Source organism: Talpa occidentalis, unplaced genomic scaffold (genome assembly GCF_014898055.3).
Source record: "Talpa occidentalis isolate TD23 unplaced genomic scaffold, MPIMG_talOcc4v2.1 talOcc4.8, whole genome shotgun sequence".
Taxonomy (NCBI): domain Eukaryota; kingdom Metazoa; phylum Chordata; class Mammalia; order Eulipotyphla; family Talpidae; genus Talpa; species Talpa occidentalis.
Window position 1 is genome coordinate 54,114,773 of NW_023605194.1, and position 19,449 is coordinate 54,134,221.

General features: G+C 37.1%; 1 protein-coding gene across 5 annotated transcripts; it reads right to left on the minus strand.

The window, feature by feature from the left end:
- Positions 1–1,888: 1,888 nt before the first annotated feature.
- On the minus strand, positions 1,889–18,169 carry CISD1 (CDGSH iron sulfur domain 1). 5 transcript variants are annotated; one of them, XM_037496167.2, is made up of 4 exons: positions 18,001–18,019; positions 11,469–11,672; positions 10,262–10,467; positions 1,889–2,180 (listed from the first exon to the last, which is right to left on the minus strand). In XM_037496167.2, the coding sequence occupies exons 2-4, from the start codon at positions 11,506–11,508 to the stop codon at positions 2,091–2,093; spliced, it is 336 nt and encodes a 111-aa protein (XP_037352064.1). In that variant the 5' UTR covers positions 11,509–11,672; positions 18,001–18,019; the 3' UTR covers positions 1,889–2,090. The 5 variants fall into 5 exon arrangements, with proteins under 5 accessions (XP_037352064.1, XP_054546059.1, XP_037352065.1 ...); XM_054690084.1 differs by lacking the exon at positions 18,001–18,019 and adding an exon at positions 16,514–16,839 and having other exon boundaries at positions 11,469–11,557; XM_037496168.2 differs by lacking the exon at positions 18,001–18,019 and adding an exon at positions 13,805–13,898 and having other exon boundaries at positions 11,469–11,557.
- Positions 18,170–19,449: the final 1,280 nt, after the last annotated feature.

Below are 19,449 nucleotides of genomic sequence, written 5' to 3' on the forward strand. Positions count from 1 at the left end.
AGAATGGGGAGTCCCCACTGCCTGATTTGGATCTCAATTAAATGGAAAAGCAGCTCAAAGCCTTAGGATGCCTAAATGAGAACAGTGATTGGACACAATGACTTTTTTGTGTGTAATAATATCTCATATTAACTTAACCATACCCACTTTACTTGCTAGATTAAGTAAAAAAGGTTTTAATATAAAAAACTCTAGCTCAAAAGCATATAGGAAATCTTAACGTGACTCTGGAAATAAATTTATCTATCATCGTGGATTACTAAACAAAGTAGCTCTCTATTTTCTAAAGTAGATCTTACTTTTATTTTCACCATACACATACAACTCACCTAATCCTCTATCTTTGAAAAATAGTTTTGAGAACTGACACTCCCCATAAACTATACAAATGCAAGACAAATAATTTCAAGTTCAAGTTCAATTCATTTAAATTAAAAGGAACTTTGAGAGCTCATGAATTTTTCTTTAAAACGATCAACCTTTAAGAGCAAAATGTTCTCTTTTGCTGATCCATTCATACTTATTAAAAGACAGGGAAGATTATGGAAAAAATTCGCCCTAAGAATCTGATAGAATCAAAGCTTGAAGTATTTTAGATTTTGACTATAGATATGCCTTAAAGACATGTCCAAATAAATCACGTGACACTTAAAACTGTTATACTTTAGTATCAACCTCATCTACCATAATACACACACAAAAAATCAGTGCTTATACAAAATATAGGACTTTTTGGTTTTATTGATTGTGACTGCTAAGGTAATTCTCAATATTAGCAAGTAGAAACTTAAGACTGACAACTCTTAAGAATTTAAGTATACTAAAAGAAATTGAGAATGTTTGCCTGTTACTTTTGACAATTTCAAATGACCTGTTTCTTTTTACTTTATATAAGTATGTGTGTATATAGAGATGTATATGTATATTGTCATTCCTCCTTCAAACCTATAGAGTTCAAAAATCTAATCACCTTGAAAAAAAATACTAACTACTCCTGTCTTAATTCTTTTATTGTCCCTAATAATTTTCAGTTTTCACACTTTTTTTCCTGAATCAGTAATGAATGCAACGTCTCTGATCAGAATCTTTGAAGAATGTTACATAAACAAAAATCGTGTTGAAATTTTTTGCTTTTAAGTACAAGATCAAATAATCTAAAAAGTCTAATTCTTACTTTTCTCTCCAAAAGTTTCTTTACTAAAATCAGTCACACATATCATTGTGAGTGGAAAATAAAAATCTTCCCATGCCTTTGATCTAGCTTATAGTTACTATTTCTGTCATGAATATGTGGCTTTGCCGGACTTGACATGTACTCCCGTTCTCCAATGTCCTTAGTTCAAGCGCTTGCCACTTCTTGGGCTAAAACTCTGGAACACTACATTTTAAGACCTTCTTTATGACTACCTTAAATCTAATTATCACTTTGGTCTTAATTTCCACTACTGGGTTCCTTTAATGGATGAATTACATATCCCTGAAGATGAATATGAAGTTACTGCCCATGGCCCACATTACTAAGCTGAATGGCATTCAAAGTTCTTTTTGACCAAAAACTATAAAAACAAAGAAGCATTATTTTCTTGGTGTCAAAGCATTATTTTCTTGGTGTCAAAAAAGAAATTAAGGTCGTAACAGTTTTCTCCTAGATTGTATTGAGAAATTAGTGGAGCTTAATGACACCCAAACTAGTTTTGAGGTTAACTAAGTAATATTAAAAGGTGATAATTTTTCTTTGAAACTTACAAGTACAATCTGCATATACATGATTTTGAGAATAATTTAATAGGTTAACTTCAACATACAACTATATTCTAGTGTCATTATTTTAAAATGTGAAGAAACGGATCCTTACAAGACCAAAGTAACCCACAGGCCATGAGGTTGGTTTTAACTTTTTCCTTTTGTTTAAACAATTTCACCACAATGGCTCAACAAGTAAGGCAAATGCCGTGAATATGAAAGCTGCAGTTTGCAATATACCACATCTAGAACCAAGGAAAGGTGAATTAGACAGAAGTGGTAATCGTACTAATTAAACAATCAGGTAATATTGAGATAAGTTGGTTTGCAGCATCAAAAGTGTCCACTTAAGTTTCTTTTTTCTTAATGATCAGAGGTCCCACGTTATCTCCAGTCTCTTCATTGTGTTTTGTGTGAGCGCCATCACAGAATGGAAACTAGGAAGAGAAAGATAATGCAAAATGTCTAATCACAAAATCAATATTATATTCAGCAGACTGAGGATGATGTTTAATTCACATATATAACTTCATAACTAACGAGTACATGTAAAGTATATATACTAAATACATGGAGGAAATCAACTTGTGAATACTACACAGATATAAACAGCATTTCCATTTGATACCTGATTATGGATGTTAAAAACTTTTCCCATGTTTATGTACTAATGAAATTTTCTTTCTAGTAAATTATATTCACTGTCCATTTGTAAGAACCTAAATTCATTCATTTCAAATCAATTTGTACATTTATCCTTTACGGTAGATGATCTTCGTTGCATTTTTCACCCAAATGTTTTTATTTTGCTTATTTTTTTCACCCCTGATTTCTCCATTTTTATACAAATAGGCCAATAGGTTGCTTCTTAACATTTTTAATGGAGACATCTTTCTTCTGGAGATGTGATAGATACCTAAAACTTTCCATGATTTCACATTTACATGCAATTAGCAATTTTCTGCCCAGCAGGAGAAAAGGGTCCAAACTAAATGTGTAATACAATGTTTCTCAGACGTATCTAAAGACGTGATACAAGATGTTGATTCTGTGTTTGAAAAACATACCTTGAATCACAATATACATCATTACTTTAAAGAGGTCCTGCTATAAAAACACAATTTTAACTCCAAATTTCCCCACTGGACTACAGACATTTTTAACCTTGCTATCCATTATCAAGGTGTCCCTACAGAGCACTTAACAAAATGCTGTTCTAAGACACTGCTGTTTCAGTATTAAAGTTCCCTCACAAATTGTTATATCTGTATGTACTAATAATTTTATCAAAATAAAATCTCCACATAAAAAAGCCTATTTATAGTTTTTACATTACCATGCTCCTCAGCATAGAATACTGGGGTAGTAACTGCATTTAAAATAGGTCTCAGTATTTGGTAGCTTTCCTTCACATTCTTCTTCTATATTAAACATTTCCTATTTATTGCTTAACTTTATTAAACTTTACCCATTTATTCTTCCAGATAAACTTGGTAATTCTTTTTATTAAGTTCTACTTTGTTTCTCTTATAGTTTGTATCTTCAGGTTCCATAAATTCTGTTAAGATTATTTGTTTCTTATTTGTTATATGGTTATTATAAGTAGGTATATGTTCATACCTGTCTTCTCTCGAGATGTGTGTATATGTACATGTATATGCAAACACACATGCACTTATATCAACACTGGGTTTTATCTATTGCTCCCAATGCTGAATGATGAAAATAAGAATTCAACAATGTCTTAAATGTATACTTAGGATTTTACAATTATTTTGTTTCAGTCCTTCTAAATTTATACCTTTTTCCCCTCTACTTCATGGGAAATTTTGATAGCTAGTCTCTTTGTTTTATGCTTGCTGTCATGAATAAATGTATTTACACTCTAGAATCTAGAGTTTCACTGTTTAGAGTAAGGTACCTGGTGGCACGGGAGAAACCTATTTAGAGAGTAAATACTATTAGAGAGTTTTGGCCAAGAATAAAATCATCTCATTATTCACAGTGAAGGGAGTATTATTTTAGATACCCAACACTATACAATGATGTGACATAATTTTAAGCTTTGATATAAGATTGTGTTCATTCTAAGATTAATATACTATTTGGTAGATGTTAAAGAAACTTAATGTTAAGCATACTTAACATTAAGGGGTTGGGGAAGGAAGAGGAACCTGCTGCCAGCCCTCCTCTGGGATCTCCTGCTTGGGTGGCACCAGGTATGGGTGCCCAGCTTGAAGCCTTGGACCAGTGCACACCCTTCTCCTTATCTAATTCTGAGATGCAGTAGTTAAGAAATACAGATAAACTAGGATCTCAGCATATATTATAAATTCTATCTTAGGGTAGATGACAATATAAATGCAATGTGTATAAAGCTTGCATTTCTTTTTTTTAGCTGAGATACCTATTAAAAACAAGTCCTTGTAGCAAAAACTTGAATCCAGCTTTCATTTTCTTGGCATGGATAAGGAAAGAGGCCAAAAAAAAAAAAAAAGAAAAAAGAAAATCAAACTAAATTGTATCCCATAGCAAGAAAAAGCATTTCAAAGTGACATGCTTAAATAAACACCCATGATCTTAGTGAAAATAAAAGTTTACATTGTAAGAGATTCTATTTTTATAAGTAGAGCACACAAAACATGCCACTGTATATGTAATTATAAAATGCATTTATGAAAAATAAAATAGTTGTGAATTAAAGTCTCAACCTACAAGATAGCATGTTTAACTTTTATTTTTAGTTTCACATTAAAAAATTAGAAAACTAATTTATTTTCTCAAAGGACTTTCCTCTATAGACAGAATAAAAAACAGGAAAGAAATCTATGGATAAATACACAAAGAAAATCTTACTAAAATATAAAAAAGTCATATATCTGACATGAGAATTTATTTTTACAATCCGGTTCTGCCTAAAAACTGACATTTGTCTGTATCATGATGTTTGTAAAAATGTAAAAAAATACTTCTTTAAAAGTAGAGAGTAGTAAATCCTGGCTATTTGTTAATACATGTCCATACTTTTAAACTATATAAAGTTTTTATGCCTTTAAAATATAAATTAGGTATTAAAAATTTTATTCAGAGGCACATATAAGTTCTTCTTGGGGGTGGGAGCGCCAATAGCTTTTATCATCAATGTTCCCTCCCTATACACCCCCCTCTCCAAACCACAGAAACCACAGTAGCCCTGAGAGAGGAGGCAGAGTGTAGGAAAACCTCTTTCTACATCCTGGCAAGCACTGACTGGGTAAATGTGTGAGGGAGAAAAGGGGTAGGGGAAGGGGTTAGGGAAAGAAGAGATGCCTGCTGCCAGCTGTCCTTTGGGATCTCCTGCTGGGGTGGCATCCAGGGATGGGTGCCCAGCTTGAGGCCTGGGACCAGTGCACACCCTTCTCCTGTGTGGCCATCACTCTTCTCAGCTGCTTACTCTAAGGCCCCATCCTAAGAGTCTGAGTCACAGATAACTTTTAAATCATAATTTCTCTATCACTTAAACCCGGGAATTATTGACTTAATTCAGAATTATGCCCCAAATTTCATGTGAGGATTAGTTCTATTTTGTATCTATTCATTAGGGATGACTCATCTTCTGTTAATGAAAAAAATGCAACATTTTTTCCTAGGGGCAAAACAAGTTGTTTCAAGATAAGGTTAGCAATTTTTAAGAATGCATTGTAATTATTAATGGAATATATTTATTGAAATTAGATTCTTAACATAGCATAAATGAATAATTACTTGACCTTAAAATCAAAAGGTAAATTATATAAAAATATGTAGTAGTTTTACATTAAATAATGTACAAAAATGAATGCTTTAGTAACTTTTTCATTTAGAATTCTAAAATTTGTTAAATTGCCCAAGCTGAATTTGCAAAAACACAAAAGTATATATTTAATCTAGTTCATGTACTATCAATACTGAAAAAGTTTAGTTCATGATTGATTCTAAAATTTGTTCTAAAATACCTGGTTACAGATTTCCCGATATGCAAAAAGTAGACCATTCCTCTTTCATGGTTATTTTCTTGGCATGAAAATGCACACAAAAAAAATTTCCATATAAATGAATGGTAATAGTGTTTCCAGGCCCAAAAACTAACCAACCAAATCATACCAAATAGAAACACTGTACTTTCGGATAGCGGGGCAAACACATATTAATGAATTCCGAAGAGAGTTCAATGAATTAAGTTAGCTGAAAAATACCCCAATTATATTTGCTAATCCATTTAGAAAACTATAAATCCTAATATCTTAGAAAGCAGGGAAGAAAAGGGTGAAGACGTTTGGAATAAATATTTGGGAGGGAAAAACCACCAGAGATCCTTACTCTCCACTTAGAAAGCCAACATTGTTGGGGTCTTCATAGAAAACATGAGATTTGTTTCTTTTTAATGGCTCCACATCACAAGTTAAGATGCTCCTATTTTTAGGGTGACTCAGATGGAAATAAATGTTCCTCCCTGACCGACCTCTTCTCCTTCAACAATTAAAAAACATCCTCCTTCTCCAAGCTTCCTATTTTTAAAGGCTTTGGATTAATTTCCCAAGGAATTTTCCTGATACCATTTTTGCTCATTACAAAAAATGTTCTGAGAAACAAGCTTGCTTTGGTTGAGGAAGAAAACAAAAGCAATTAGATTTTCGAGGCTACCTGAGAGATTATGTGACATTTTACACCATTCTTTTTGTACCTACTGTAATAAAATGTGAGATAGTAAATATAACTTAGCAAATGATGGTACAACTCACTCAAGGTGAGGGAGATAGGAAACCAGCAAGACTAATGCATACTCTTCCCTCTTAGATCAATGTTCTCTTGTCTTGTTTTGAAAGTAAAACTCTCTTCCCGTTTAAGACCGAGTTTAACATCTGCACTCTTACTTTCATTTCCTTCCACTTTCTTTCAAGACACCAATTTTTTCAAGCAGTGTCTTTCCTTGTAGTTGTTTTGTTTCCTGTCTATTGGTACCTTCGTTTCTCGATTCATATATTGATTGCCTTTTTGTGAAATGCTACGAAATAAGGGAATTTCTGAAACAGCAAAGAGCATGCCTAACTGAGGAGGAATGAGGTAAGTTAAAAATGTAATTTCTACACACTACTAAGAGATCTGATTTATTAGATCTGGAAAAACTATTCAAAATGCTAGAGACCCATAATAGGTTATTCATGATTAATAATCTATTAATAACTTTAAGAATGAGTTAGTATTAAAGCTTATATTAGACATAACACTTTTGGAGATAGCTAAAAATATGAAATATAGCTATCTAATCAAAGATATTAGTTACAAGTCCTCTGTGCATCGGCATGTAAATGCATGACTTGGCATCTGGGCGACAGATAATTGCAGGTACTGAAGAATGTGGGGACTTTCCAAAGATGTCTAAAGAATGAGAACAACCATTAAATTCAATATTATTCAAAGTAAACTCTTAATTGATTCATCTGGGAATAAAAAGTGCCCAAGATTCAGTGAAAATTCAGCACTGACAAATCTTAGATGCAAAAGGATCACTATGGCATAAAAGACCAAAGGAAAAAAAGATAGGTCTGGCATTCCTTTCCTTAAAACCTACCTATGGGAAATGGTGATTGTTAGTTTAACCATCTGGAAACTAAACCATATGATCAAAGAACAATTCTGTAATATTTTGTTGAACTAGAAGTCTAATTAACATTTAGACCACCAGCCTGTACTTTTTGTGTTTTCATGAAATACTTGAGAACTTTGTTCATGAAAGTCCATATTGACCCTTTGACAATTGAGAAGACCAAACAAAGCAAACACCCTTTATTTAACCTCAAATAAAGCTAAGCTATGCTTTGGATTATATTCAGGCAGTTATATCTCTTCATTTTCATTTACTGTCGTATTTATTGAAAATTTGACATGTACGTAAACTTCCAGCATTTCTTTATCAGTAATTCATACTTTCACCCACTTAAGACACAGCTTCTATTCTAAATGCACTGTTGAAATGAACACCAAAAGGTCAACCGCCTAATTGTTTAATCCAACAGAAATACTATAAGTCTATTTTCCTTGTTGATTTTAGGTTGATGCTCACACCAAATTTTCTTTGAAATGCTTCTTTTTTCCACTGTGAAGCCGTGATACTCATAGTAATATTCTGCTCTGACCAATTTCGTCTCCTTTTTTGGTTCTTTTTTTAAAAAGATATATTTATTTATGCATACAAGAACTGGGGTACAGGCCAGAGGTGTGTGGGGTGGGGGGTGAGAGGATTCACCAGAGACTGAGTGGGGAACAGAACAGGCAGACTGACTGAAATACACTGCTGAGGGGAGCAGCAGGTGAGTCAGGAGAGTTCTGCTGCACCATGTGGGCAGCTCCCTGGCCGGGGATGGAACTCGTGCTACAGAGGATGCAGATAGCTTCATAGGTTGTGTCTTAACCCCTTGCACCACCAAGGAGGCCCTCCTTTTTTGGTTCTTATGCCTCCTTCCAAAATGCAGAAAATTCTCTAGCATTTCATACTCAGTCTGATTTTTTTTTCCTATCTGTATCGAAGATTTGTTGCATTCTTATACTTGACTCATCAGTTTTGCTGATCTCTATCTCCAACCCTGATGCCTCAGCTTTAGTCCCACATTTCAGATTGCTCATGTTGTACATTTCCATTCAAGAGTCCCCTCAAATCTACTCTTTGAAATCAAATACCTTTTCATTGTCTTAAAATAATCAGTTTTTTCACCCTGAATTCCTTATTTTTGTTATGGACACCGCTTCTTTTAATCCAACATGCTTAGATACTTCAGTAAGCTTTAGTTTTTCTCCCCCAATCTTCCACACAAATCAATCATAGCATTTGGGTGATCCTCCCAATATGTGTCATGTTTTGCTCATTTTTTGGTCTATGCTTCTCTATACCAAGAGTTAGCAGCATAGTATAAGTATGATAACTTTATGCCTGAAATTCCTGACAAGGAACTCTTAAGCCTGGAGACACAAACTCCTCAGGCTAGCACTCAAGACTCTCCTTTATTGGACTTACTCTGGGAGAGAACAGGACTCAAGGACCAGACTAGATTCTTCATTCATTCCCAACTTTGCTCAAATAAGTCTTTTCTCAGCAGATTTTGAGAGAGTCCCCAATACTTGCTAGTTTATTCAAACACCACCAATCTTTCCAGGGGCCTAACTGCTGTATTTATCACAACTCTTTCCCAGAAAATTCTAATCCCCAGTGTAGGTTCCTTTTCTCTAATCTTATTTTTATTTAGAGCACTTATACTCTATCTACTACACAGTAAGTCCTCACTTTCTGATATGTTCCTAGAAACTGCAACCTTAAGTGAAATAATGTATAACAAAACCAGGTCCCTCAATAAAATCATTTTGCTTAAAGTCAAGGACTGTTTTTTTCCTCATCAACATTATACTGAAATGATGTTCAAGAAAATGACATCCTTTGAGGGCCTTCTGTACATATCTACACCGCCTGCTGTTTCACTATTTAACTTTCTTAAGCATATACAGACATGAAATAAACTATATATCACTGATTAAAGAACTATTAGAACTCCAACTTAAAATTCCATAATTTCTAGGTGTTACTTTCTATATTTTGATGAGCAACCAGATAATAAAACTTATAATAAGCATAATTTTAAAAAACTAAGGCGGTCTAGTCCAAAGAATACTGAAAGATTATTTTCTAGCAATCCATTAGTATTTATTAACAGTCTAACATTTCAAATGAATAGTGCTCTTATGATTCAACTTGTAATGGGGCTGTTAATTTTTGGTTCATATTCCATATATTCATTATGCAGTTTTTGGACATAATAACAATCTAAGCACTATATCACTAGATTATATACATCAACATCAATTGTACTAGAAGAAAGGAGTTAGTGGAATAAACTTCCCAGTAGCTCGTATGTAACTTCTAACTTGTGGCATGTGATTTGTGATAATAGTACTCCATTATATGAAGAGGTCCTTGACATAATGTTTTTAGGAATAAACACATCATTTTTATGGCATATTGTCTTGGCATTTTTGGGTCTCATCTTTAGTAAAATTCACTTTATTTAAATACTAATAGTAGCAGTACATACAGTATTTTTATCATATTTCTCACAATGCACCAGAAATTCTGAAGTTATTCAATATATAAAGCTTTTCAAGTTGACCTTAGGATAGCGTTTTATTATCTTTAGATCACTAGCTGTCATCACTTTCCAAAAGCTGCAGGTATCACAGATGACACTTCCAAGTGGAACTTGATGAAATGCAATTTTCTCAAAAGAAAGTAAGATTTAAAAAAATCCTGTTAGATATTTAACTATAGAAACTTCAGCTTAAAGGTTTACAATACAGGTTAGATAAATTCTCAAGTTTCTCTTGAAACACTTTGAGAACTCTTTACAAGAAGAAAGAAAAGAAAAAGGGATGTCTTTACCAATTTGGTGATATAAATGTGATAGAGTAATTTAAAAAGAAATGTTACATTAAAAATGGTATTTGTTTTCCTCACCTTTTTGGACCTCCAACAACGGCAATACACAGCTTTGTCTCCCAAATCCTCCATGTCAAAAGCATGTACTATCTTGGGGTTGTCTTTCTGGATATGAAGGTTCACCATAGCTTTGTTGCGATGATCTTTACTATAAAATCTTTTGTAAGCTAGATAACCAATTGCAGCTGTCCCAGCAGCAATGGTAACTGCTGCAATCCATTCAACTAGAGCAGGGAAGGAGAAGAGGAATAATCATCAAAACCAGAGTAAACATTAATAATTACACATGCATGTTCTGGAAATCCAGTTTTTGAGAATTAAGCATTTCAAAAGCCAAAGGTTTTTAATGTTAACAAAATGCCCCAAACAACCTGGTGTAATAGTCCTTCTAAATACATTTCCAGTCCTTACTGAGGCAATTGTGCATTTTCTACTGAGTGATGAATGCTAACACCACTGCAACCTGAGTTTGATCCCCAGCCAGGGGATACACATGTGGTGCAGCCGACCTCTCCTGTCTCTCCTGCTGCTCCCCTTAGCAGTGTATTTCAGTAAATCTGCCTGTTCTGCTCCCCATTCTGTCTCTGGTGAATCCTTTTACCCCCCATATCATTGGCCTATACCCCAGTTCTTCAATGCATGAATAATATTTAAAAAAATAACATGTGAATCTATAGATATTACTGCTTAAGAAGAAAAACATAAAAATTCAGATTACAAACAAGACCAAAAAGAGAAAATGATCAGGTGATTATGTTGAAAAATGACTCATTAGAGTTCACTTAAATAGTAAGATCCCTTAGTGATTTTAAAATGCATAACTACTAACAAAATTGGTATCTGAAAAAAAAAAAAAAACAAAAATGACAAATAAAACAAAACCACCCTTACTATTAAACATTCTAAGCAATATATTCAGCAGGAATGTGGGTTCATCATTCAAAAGTTGTGTTTTTTTTAAATTTCAAAGTTCTTTCTTATTAAAGTAAAAATTGAAATGTACTGATTTCATATTTCATAAGACATGACTAATATAATTAGTTATATTCTCAATTAATAAATTCTAGATTTCCATTATCCACCAGTGGATGGTTATCTGAGTTCTTTATAAATTTCATTTTAAATTTAATGACAATTTTCTAGTCAATTATTTATTTTCTTGACTAACAGCCATCTATTCTTTCCATGGAGCCCTTAGAAAGGCAAGTATTTAACAACTAACTACCCCACTTCCAGAGATCGCTGGAGAGAAGAAAGTTCTGCATAGTCTGGTTAGCCTCAGAGTAGAGTTGTCTATTTCCAGCATGGAGTAGACTGCAGGAAGAAGTTGAACAAGGGTCAGGATAAACACAGTGGACTGCTTCCCAGCACTTCCTGAGTCAAATCTTCAGAGTGTTTGAAATAAGTTCCCAGACTATCAAATAAAGCCCTAGAGAGATAAGTACAAAAACACATTCCAAGGCCAAATGAAAACATATAGTGAGTAGTTAACCATATGGCTTATTAGCACTACTGAGTTAAATTTCTTATCTGACTACCATGATTAATCACCATACCTAATAGTGCCTTATATAATAGTGCCTTAGTTCCTATTCTAGCTTACTTAATAATTTAGTTTTTAGCAAATGTTTCTAATTAGCATGACCCTTGTATTCTATTTTCAGTCAGTTATTTTTCTCTACCAAGTAATTTAGTTTGTTTTTCTTCCCACAACAATTCCATTCTTCCTTGTTATAATTCCCTAAAATTAACATTAATGTTATGTCCTTCCCAGGTACTGCATGACCGGGAAAACAAGTTAGTAAGTCATACGACAGCTTCAAACCTTTGGCCTAGTAGAAGGATATTTTTTCTAACTCACAGTTTATGTAAATTTGTGTTGAACTACCGTGTGGCAATTCCAAGCAGGGCTGCAAATTTGCTCTGATTGCTAGCTTGATTTGCCATCTTACTCTTTGATGCAGTATTTTCCATAAAATTCCCTTGAGAAAACATTCTCTTTGTCAAGAGCTATAGCAATCCAATGTTAGCTAATGGAAAGCCACTCTGAATAGCTAATATACCTATCATAAAATGGGTTAAAATACTGTCTTGCATAGTACATGTTCAGTTGCATTTGCTGAATGTTATCTTTAGCATAAGCTTAAAAGATGGGCAATAATCCAAAAGGACTAAAATAGCACAACCACCTAAATGTTGTTGATCTTAGTTCAACCTTATTTTTTAGATCAATTATGAAATACTCAAACAGATTTATTTCAACAGTGCCTACATATTACAAAGAATTACAAAGAAGCCTGAGACCCAAAGAACAAACATAACTGGCTGGTATTAATTGGTCTCCAAAAAAAAAAGAATCCTACAGGAATTTCTACCTGAAATTCGTGATAGGCCAAAAGATTCTTTTTTAGCCATTAAAAGCGTCTCTAATATTACCAGCTAAATATAAACACTGATTTAAAAACAAACAAACAAACAAAAAAAACAAAAACCTTTACTACCCTTGAATCTTTTTGATGGTGGAAGAAATGACAATTGAAGAGACTGTCGTTGTTTATAAGGAAAGGGAGAAATGAGAGATGACTCTAAATATATTACTTGAGTGGCTGTCCCATGGGAATCATACCATGCACTCTGCTCCTCTACCCCTGACAAGGGTCACTTATGGCCTTATAAAAGTGTCATAGTACCAGATGTGTGCTAGGAAAATGGCTTTGTATTTGCACAGATGAGTTTAGAATCACGAGGCTAGATAAGATCTTAAGAAATGAATTTCAATTTCCCCCCTTTCCAAATTCTAATTCTCTAATTTCATAGGGGCAAATTTAAGTTTCCAGAATAAGAAAAATGTTCTAGTTTATCTTTTCAGTACTGCACCTGAATCAGTCTTTTTTGGTAAAAAGCTGTGGATGCCACTGGCAATTCCAGGGAAAAAAAGAAAAAAGAAACTATATTGAAATAGAGAAGAATGATAATGGATTCCAAAGTCACCACTTAGGACAGAAAAAGAACTGAAAATGTGAGACAGTAAATACATACACAAAATAAAACTCAGTAACATTTAGTCCTTGATGGTGTATATTCCTAATAAAAATAGACACAATCTCAGAGGCAACAAGTTACTTTCCCATGACCCAATTTTAAAAGATATTTCATTTGGCATCTTTGAGACATTTTCAGACCTGGGTTTCAGAAAAATCCTAATGGCGTATTTCTGCATGTTCTGGTTTATTTTCATTTTCCTTTTCTATAGATATCTCTCAAGGTACAGCGTTCCTATAGTTAGATCAAACCCTACTTTATCTTGTTTAACAACGCTTTTTATCTACAAAAATACCATTAATGAGTGAATCAATATAAAGAAGAAAACAGCAAATTTTTTTCTAAATACTCTCACCCCCCCATCCTTCTTCCTACTCTTCCCCTTTTATTATTTAATCTTTGGTTTCCTCTCTTAAAATTACTCAGCGATTGAGAAAACATAAACGTGTCCAAATTTCACACCGTTGTTGAGAACCCCCTCCTTGGCTTTCTCTGTGATAGTGTATTATTTTTCTTTACCTTAGAGATAAACCTCACCCCGCTTCTTTTCCTCAGCCCCTTTTCTGCCTCAAACTGTCTTATGCCCACTGTCAACTGCCACAGAATCAGAACATTCCTTTCCTTTCAGGTGAGGGGGAGGGGATTGTGTCTAAATCTTTCACTCCTCCCAAGTCTCCCAAATGTTGGCTAGGCTGTGCCTAGTAATGTTTTTCTCCCAAGGCCTGGTACAGGTGGTGTTTAATGTTGGTTAAATAAAAAGAAGTAATGGATTACTCATTTGTATTTGCAATTCCAACAGTTCATCCTACTGTCATGCTTCTGTTAAACTAAATGACTTTCTTTGGCCTAGCCTGAATCTACTATGTCAGAGTGTGGAATTTAAATTCCTGAGATTAAAACTAAAACTTTATTATGTACTATTTCAGACATACACAGGGAATACTGTAACAAACACCCATTTTACTCTCACCCATCTCCACCAAGTAACAACTAACAGCCGATTGTGTTTCATATTTAGGCCCTAATCCCACTCCCTTCACCAATTATTTATTGTTTATAACCTATGAGAATTGTCTCCTTTATTCTCAGCTTGAGCTGCACATTCTTTCTCAGACAAAACACAAACCTTAAATGGTAATACTTTAAAATGACTCAATGGGGCCTCCCTGGTGGCACAGCGGTTGAGCGCTGGGTTGCAAAGCTGCCCACAGCCTCTGCAGCGCCAGTTCGATTCCCGGCTGCTCCCTGGCCACGGGAGGAGGGTCCCACATGGCATGCAGACCTCTCCTGCCACCCGCTGCTTCCCTCAGCAGTGTACTTCGGTCCTTCTGCCTGCTCTGCTCCCCGCTCTGGCTCTGGTGAATTCTCTCACCCTCCGGCGCTTCTGACTATACCCAGTGCTTGTATTAATAAATAAATAAATCTTTAAAAAAAAAAAAAAATGACTCAATGGATTTATCAAACCCAAACAGTATTTCCCTATGCTGAAGTTAAATGAATTACAGAAACCATAAATTATAAAACAAAAATATAAACATCAGAAAATAAGAACTTATGAAATTCCGTTTTTGTTACATGCATTTTAGTGTTCAGAGTTTGGAATGGACAACAGTGCAGAGTGGACAGATGAACCATTACTTTGTAACTTAACAGTAAAGCAAAGTTTGGAAAAAATAATTTGTAGGGAAGACAAGTTAAAGAAGTTTGTTTAAAATATTTGGTTTAGCCAAACAAACCCCTGGATTCTCACAGCAAAACTAAGGTTTTGAAATGGGTGGGAGTAAAGTTGGAGCAAAGGGTGAAGAGAAAAGGTCAAGTGGACTCTGGTAGAGGGTTATCGCTAACTTGGGTGTGCTTGGTGTGGTAACATACATTTGAAGAGTGTGAACCTGTACTGGTAAAAAATATACAATGCGGTAAACCAGTATTACCTCAATTAAAAAAAAAATTAGTTTACCTGGCTTCTTTTCAAAGTGAAGGGTGATTTATGGAAGACTTTAGTGGAAAAGAAGAAAATCCTTGTTAGAGGTTGAACATAAAACAACAATAGGTATCAGTGAAGCAAGAGATAAAATAAGCAGGAGAAAACAGCATCTGTAGGACATGGACCCTCAGTTCATCTCTTCATTACAAATAGAAATGGGGAGGGAACGTTGACAGCAGACTCAACAAGTTTTAGAGGTATTGAGGAGCAGCATGGATAACAAACTTTCCAAGATCATCTATCGGGTATAAAGAGACATTAGGGAATGAGAACTCTGTGACTGTGAAGGTCACTTAATGTGTTTAAGAAGTATACGAAACTAATATCTGGTATCAAATAAAAAATAAGTTTGGTATTGTTAGGGGGAAAAGGATGTCCCAAAGCTAATTCCACACAGGCTTTGTGGACTCCACCCCCACCCCAGGTCAAGGCCAAAGACACTGGGAACTCCAAATCCCATCACCACCAAAGGGAAGGTGGCTGGGACCTGAGGGTGGGGTTAAGCAGCCAGGTGGATATAAAAGGCAGACACGTGGGCTTTGGGGGGAAATCTCCCCATTTTGGCTCTCTGCCAGCTCGCAGCTTCCGGCCAGCTCTGAGAGTGACTTTGGGTTTCCAGGTCTGCGGATCGAGTAGGACGCATTAAAGACTTTATTTCCCTATTTTCTCCCTGAGTTGTACATTTTCCTTATTTCCTTTTTCCTTGTAAATAAACCTTTTATTAACCTTTGGTGTGTGTCTGTAGTGGAGTATTCATAAGTCCCTTTTAAGCGCGCGGGTGAGGACCCACAGCCAGGAACCCGTTTAATATCGGGGCTGCTCTATAACAGTATCATCACCCAAGCTATCAAGAGTCACCTCACTGGGATCTCTGGATTTCAATTCCAAGCAATCACTCATCCTCATCACTTCTCCCAGACTGATGTCCTGGCCTGATGGCCATTAATTTTATTTTTAACCCATCCTTTACTTTTTATTACATTGTGAGTATAAACAAAAATGGATTTCCAAGACATTCTCGGTCCCTACCTTGATGTACCGCTAACTGAGGAAGAAGACATTTGTGGGAGAGATTTACAAAGGTTTCAGTCCTCTCCCCATAGTCTTCAACCATCTTTATGATTTTAGGTGAAATAAATAGTAACGACTCAAAACAAACTGAATACTTCAAGCTTAAGCTAATAATCTGCTTCACCAAGCAACTTCCTATCTCTCAGAAAATAGTAAACTAATGGAAAAGTCACCTTTGAATTTTGAATTCTCCCATGTTTAGATTAAAAACCGAATTGGTCTTGATTTCAGGAAAGATGAGCCAGCAGATGGTGATAAGAAGTAGCAAGGGCTCAACTATTTCACATTTCAATAGCAAGGTGCCGAAATAAGAGTTCAGTGTCCACTCACACAAAACGATACCACAATTTAAATAAAAACACATTTGGGAATCTTTGTACTTGTTACAGGGCAGGGAGAGGGGCACCCCAGAACACCACCTGGTTACACCTATAATCACACAAGTACAACCGTCTTCCTATAAAATCAACAAGGGCTCGAGTGGCATGAACATCTTATTTTACCTAACAGTCTTATTCCCCTCCCAATAGCTTTTGAAAAAACTAAATACATAAAATCACTTCCTATTTAACATACACTTCCATTTAAAGGAGCCTCACGATGACTATCCTTTGAAATAATTTTTGCAAGTAATCACCTTCTATAGGTCTCATTAATGTAAAAATGCCATGGTTTATCACCCTCATTCTTGTCAGTTAACTGTTGCAAAAGCAGTGTAATTAGGGTTCCAGTTAGTGGGGACCTTTTACAGAACTTGCCACGCTAGATGCTCGGTATTTACTAAATGAATCAAAGGGGCGATTTTTAATTAATTTGTGGACAATCTCTTTACCTTTACTCAACTACTGTTACTGGTAACCAAACCTTTGGTGTGGCGTGTTATACCGAGAATCTCACGTTTCGTGTAGCTGGTGCAGTCTTACATTAACAACTACACCACCAGCAAGAATTATTACAAGTAAAACTCCGTATCAAACGACATCTATAAAGTCCTTTTTAAACTGGAACTTCTTAAAAGTCACGTTTCCAAACGCTAAGTAGTAGCACAAGGGAAAGCAAGGTTGAGAAAGCTGAAGGTAAGAGCAGCTCGGTTTTCAATCCTCTCTCCTGGACTACAGCCAACAACCGCCTGATGCCAGAGTCACAATAAAAAACTGGGAAAACTGAAGACCTCGGATTGGGTTTCTTCCCTTAAATATGTGCAAAAACTAAGATGTGATTAGTCATGCATCGCTTCACCGTTACAGGAAACAGACGCTCTGACCCCATCGTGATTTAAACGTGAGAAAGGAAAACATGATTTTTTAGATTTCCTCTTTTCCAGGCCCTGAGGGTTAAGAACACAGAGAAGAACAAGAAAAGCCAGCAGCGAGGTCATCAGGATTTAGATTTGGCTAGTTCGGGAAAACGTGGTCTAGATCTGGCTTAGATGCCTGTAGGGCCCCCTTTGCCGGTGAGATCCCCAATCCACACCCTAACGGAGCCCCCTTTACCAGCCTAGCCCAGGGCTCGAGGTTAACCGAACGGTTACCCTTCTGCAGCTCAAGGTTACAGGCTCCGCGGGCGCGCAGGGCAGCGCTAACAGCCCAGGAAGGGACCGAGGAAGCTGCAACCGGCGCGCAGGCCGCCAGCCTTCCCCCGCTCCCAGGCCCCACTTCACCTCGTACGCTGGAAGTCACACTCATGGCGGCGTCGCTTGCAGGGCGTGTACCGGGGACACTAAGCACAAACGGCTCGCGCAGACAGCCTGAAAGTCAGGGAGCGAGCGGCGTCCTAAGGGCACCGACTTCAGGTTGCTACCGCGCAGGCGCGGCGGCGAGCCGTAAGCACGTGTGAGTTATCCGCCCTGGTTGATGCTGAGCATGCGCAGACCTGGTTGCCGGCCCTTCAGAAGTCTCCCAGGCCGATTTTGACAGCCGGGGGAGTGGAGGATGGTGGGGGAGGAAATCTAGAGCGGTAGCCTGAGAGTTTGCGCAACCCTGAGGGGCGGGGTCCTGGAGCCCAGGGGCAGGGCTTTGGGAATGGGGAATCCAGGCCACATTTTGTTTTTTTCCAGGTGTGTGGGTTTCTCAGGACTGCGGACAGGTGCTCGTAGGGCGCTTGCCATCCTCAGAAATATAAGACGTTGCAAAATGTTCTTGCTTAGTCCGGTACCTGAAAGGCCAGGTCCAGTTTTCACAGAATGCCATTCCAGAACCTCTCGTCGCGCCCATTGTGCAACCTTTTCTTCTGCCTTTGACCCTGCTATCTATTGAAGGCCCGGAATCTGCTATTCACGGGCCCGAGTGGTTAAGAAAGACTCCTTTATTTAAAAAAAAAAAAAAAGTGTTCACTTTTAATAAAGACAAGATTATTCTATATCACCTACAGACTGAAATCAGCGTCGGTTCTAAATGGTTTGTAAAAGCGGTTTAGGGCCACCGATTTGACGAGAGGGGCTAGGATTAATTTTGAAGGGTGTCTTGAAGGGGAGTCTTCTAAGAAGCGGCTTGTTTTACACGCTATTATGTCTTTGCTGGGTGGGAAGTGGAGGAGTACATTGCAGTTAAGAGCCGGCCTCCCAAGCCATTCTTTTTTTTTTTCCCTTCCTAAAGACATATTTATTTATGCATGCAAGAGCTGGGGTACAGGCCAGAGATGCGGGACGTGAGAAGATTCACCAGAGACAGAGTGGGGAACTGAACAGGCAGACTGACTGAAACACACTGCTGAGGGGGGCAGTGGGCGAGTCAGGAGAGGTCTGCCGCGCCATGTGGGTAGCTCCCTGGCCGGCAGGGGAATCGAACTCGTGCTGCAGGTGCTGCGGATTGCTTCATAGTGCGGTGCTTAACCCCTTGCGCCACCAGGGGTGCCCCTCCCAGCCACTCGTGGTAATGCCACTGCCTCCCAACTCGAACACACGACTTCACTCTCCCCACCTCTGGATCCCCTGGCTCCCGGAGCCCGCCCCCAGGAAGCGCTGCCTCGCGCACAGAAAGAATTAAGGCACAGCAGCCCTGGAGGCTGCCTAACGCCCTCCAGGCGGTGGGGCTCTGCAGGCACGCGAGCGCACTCCCCTCCGAGCGGCCTTCAGCCAGCCCGCGCCCGCCCCGCCGAGAGGGGCTGTCGG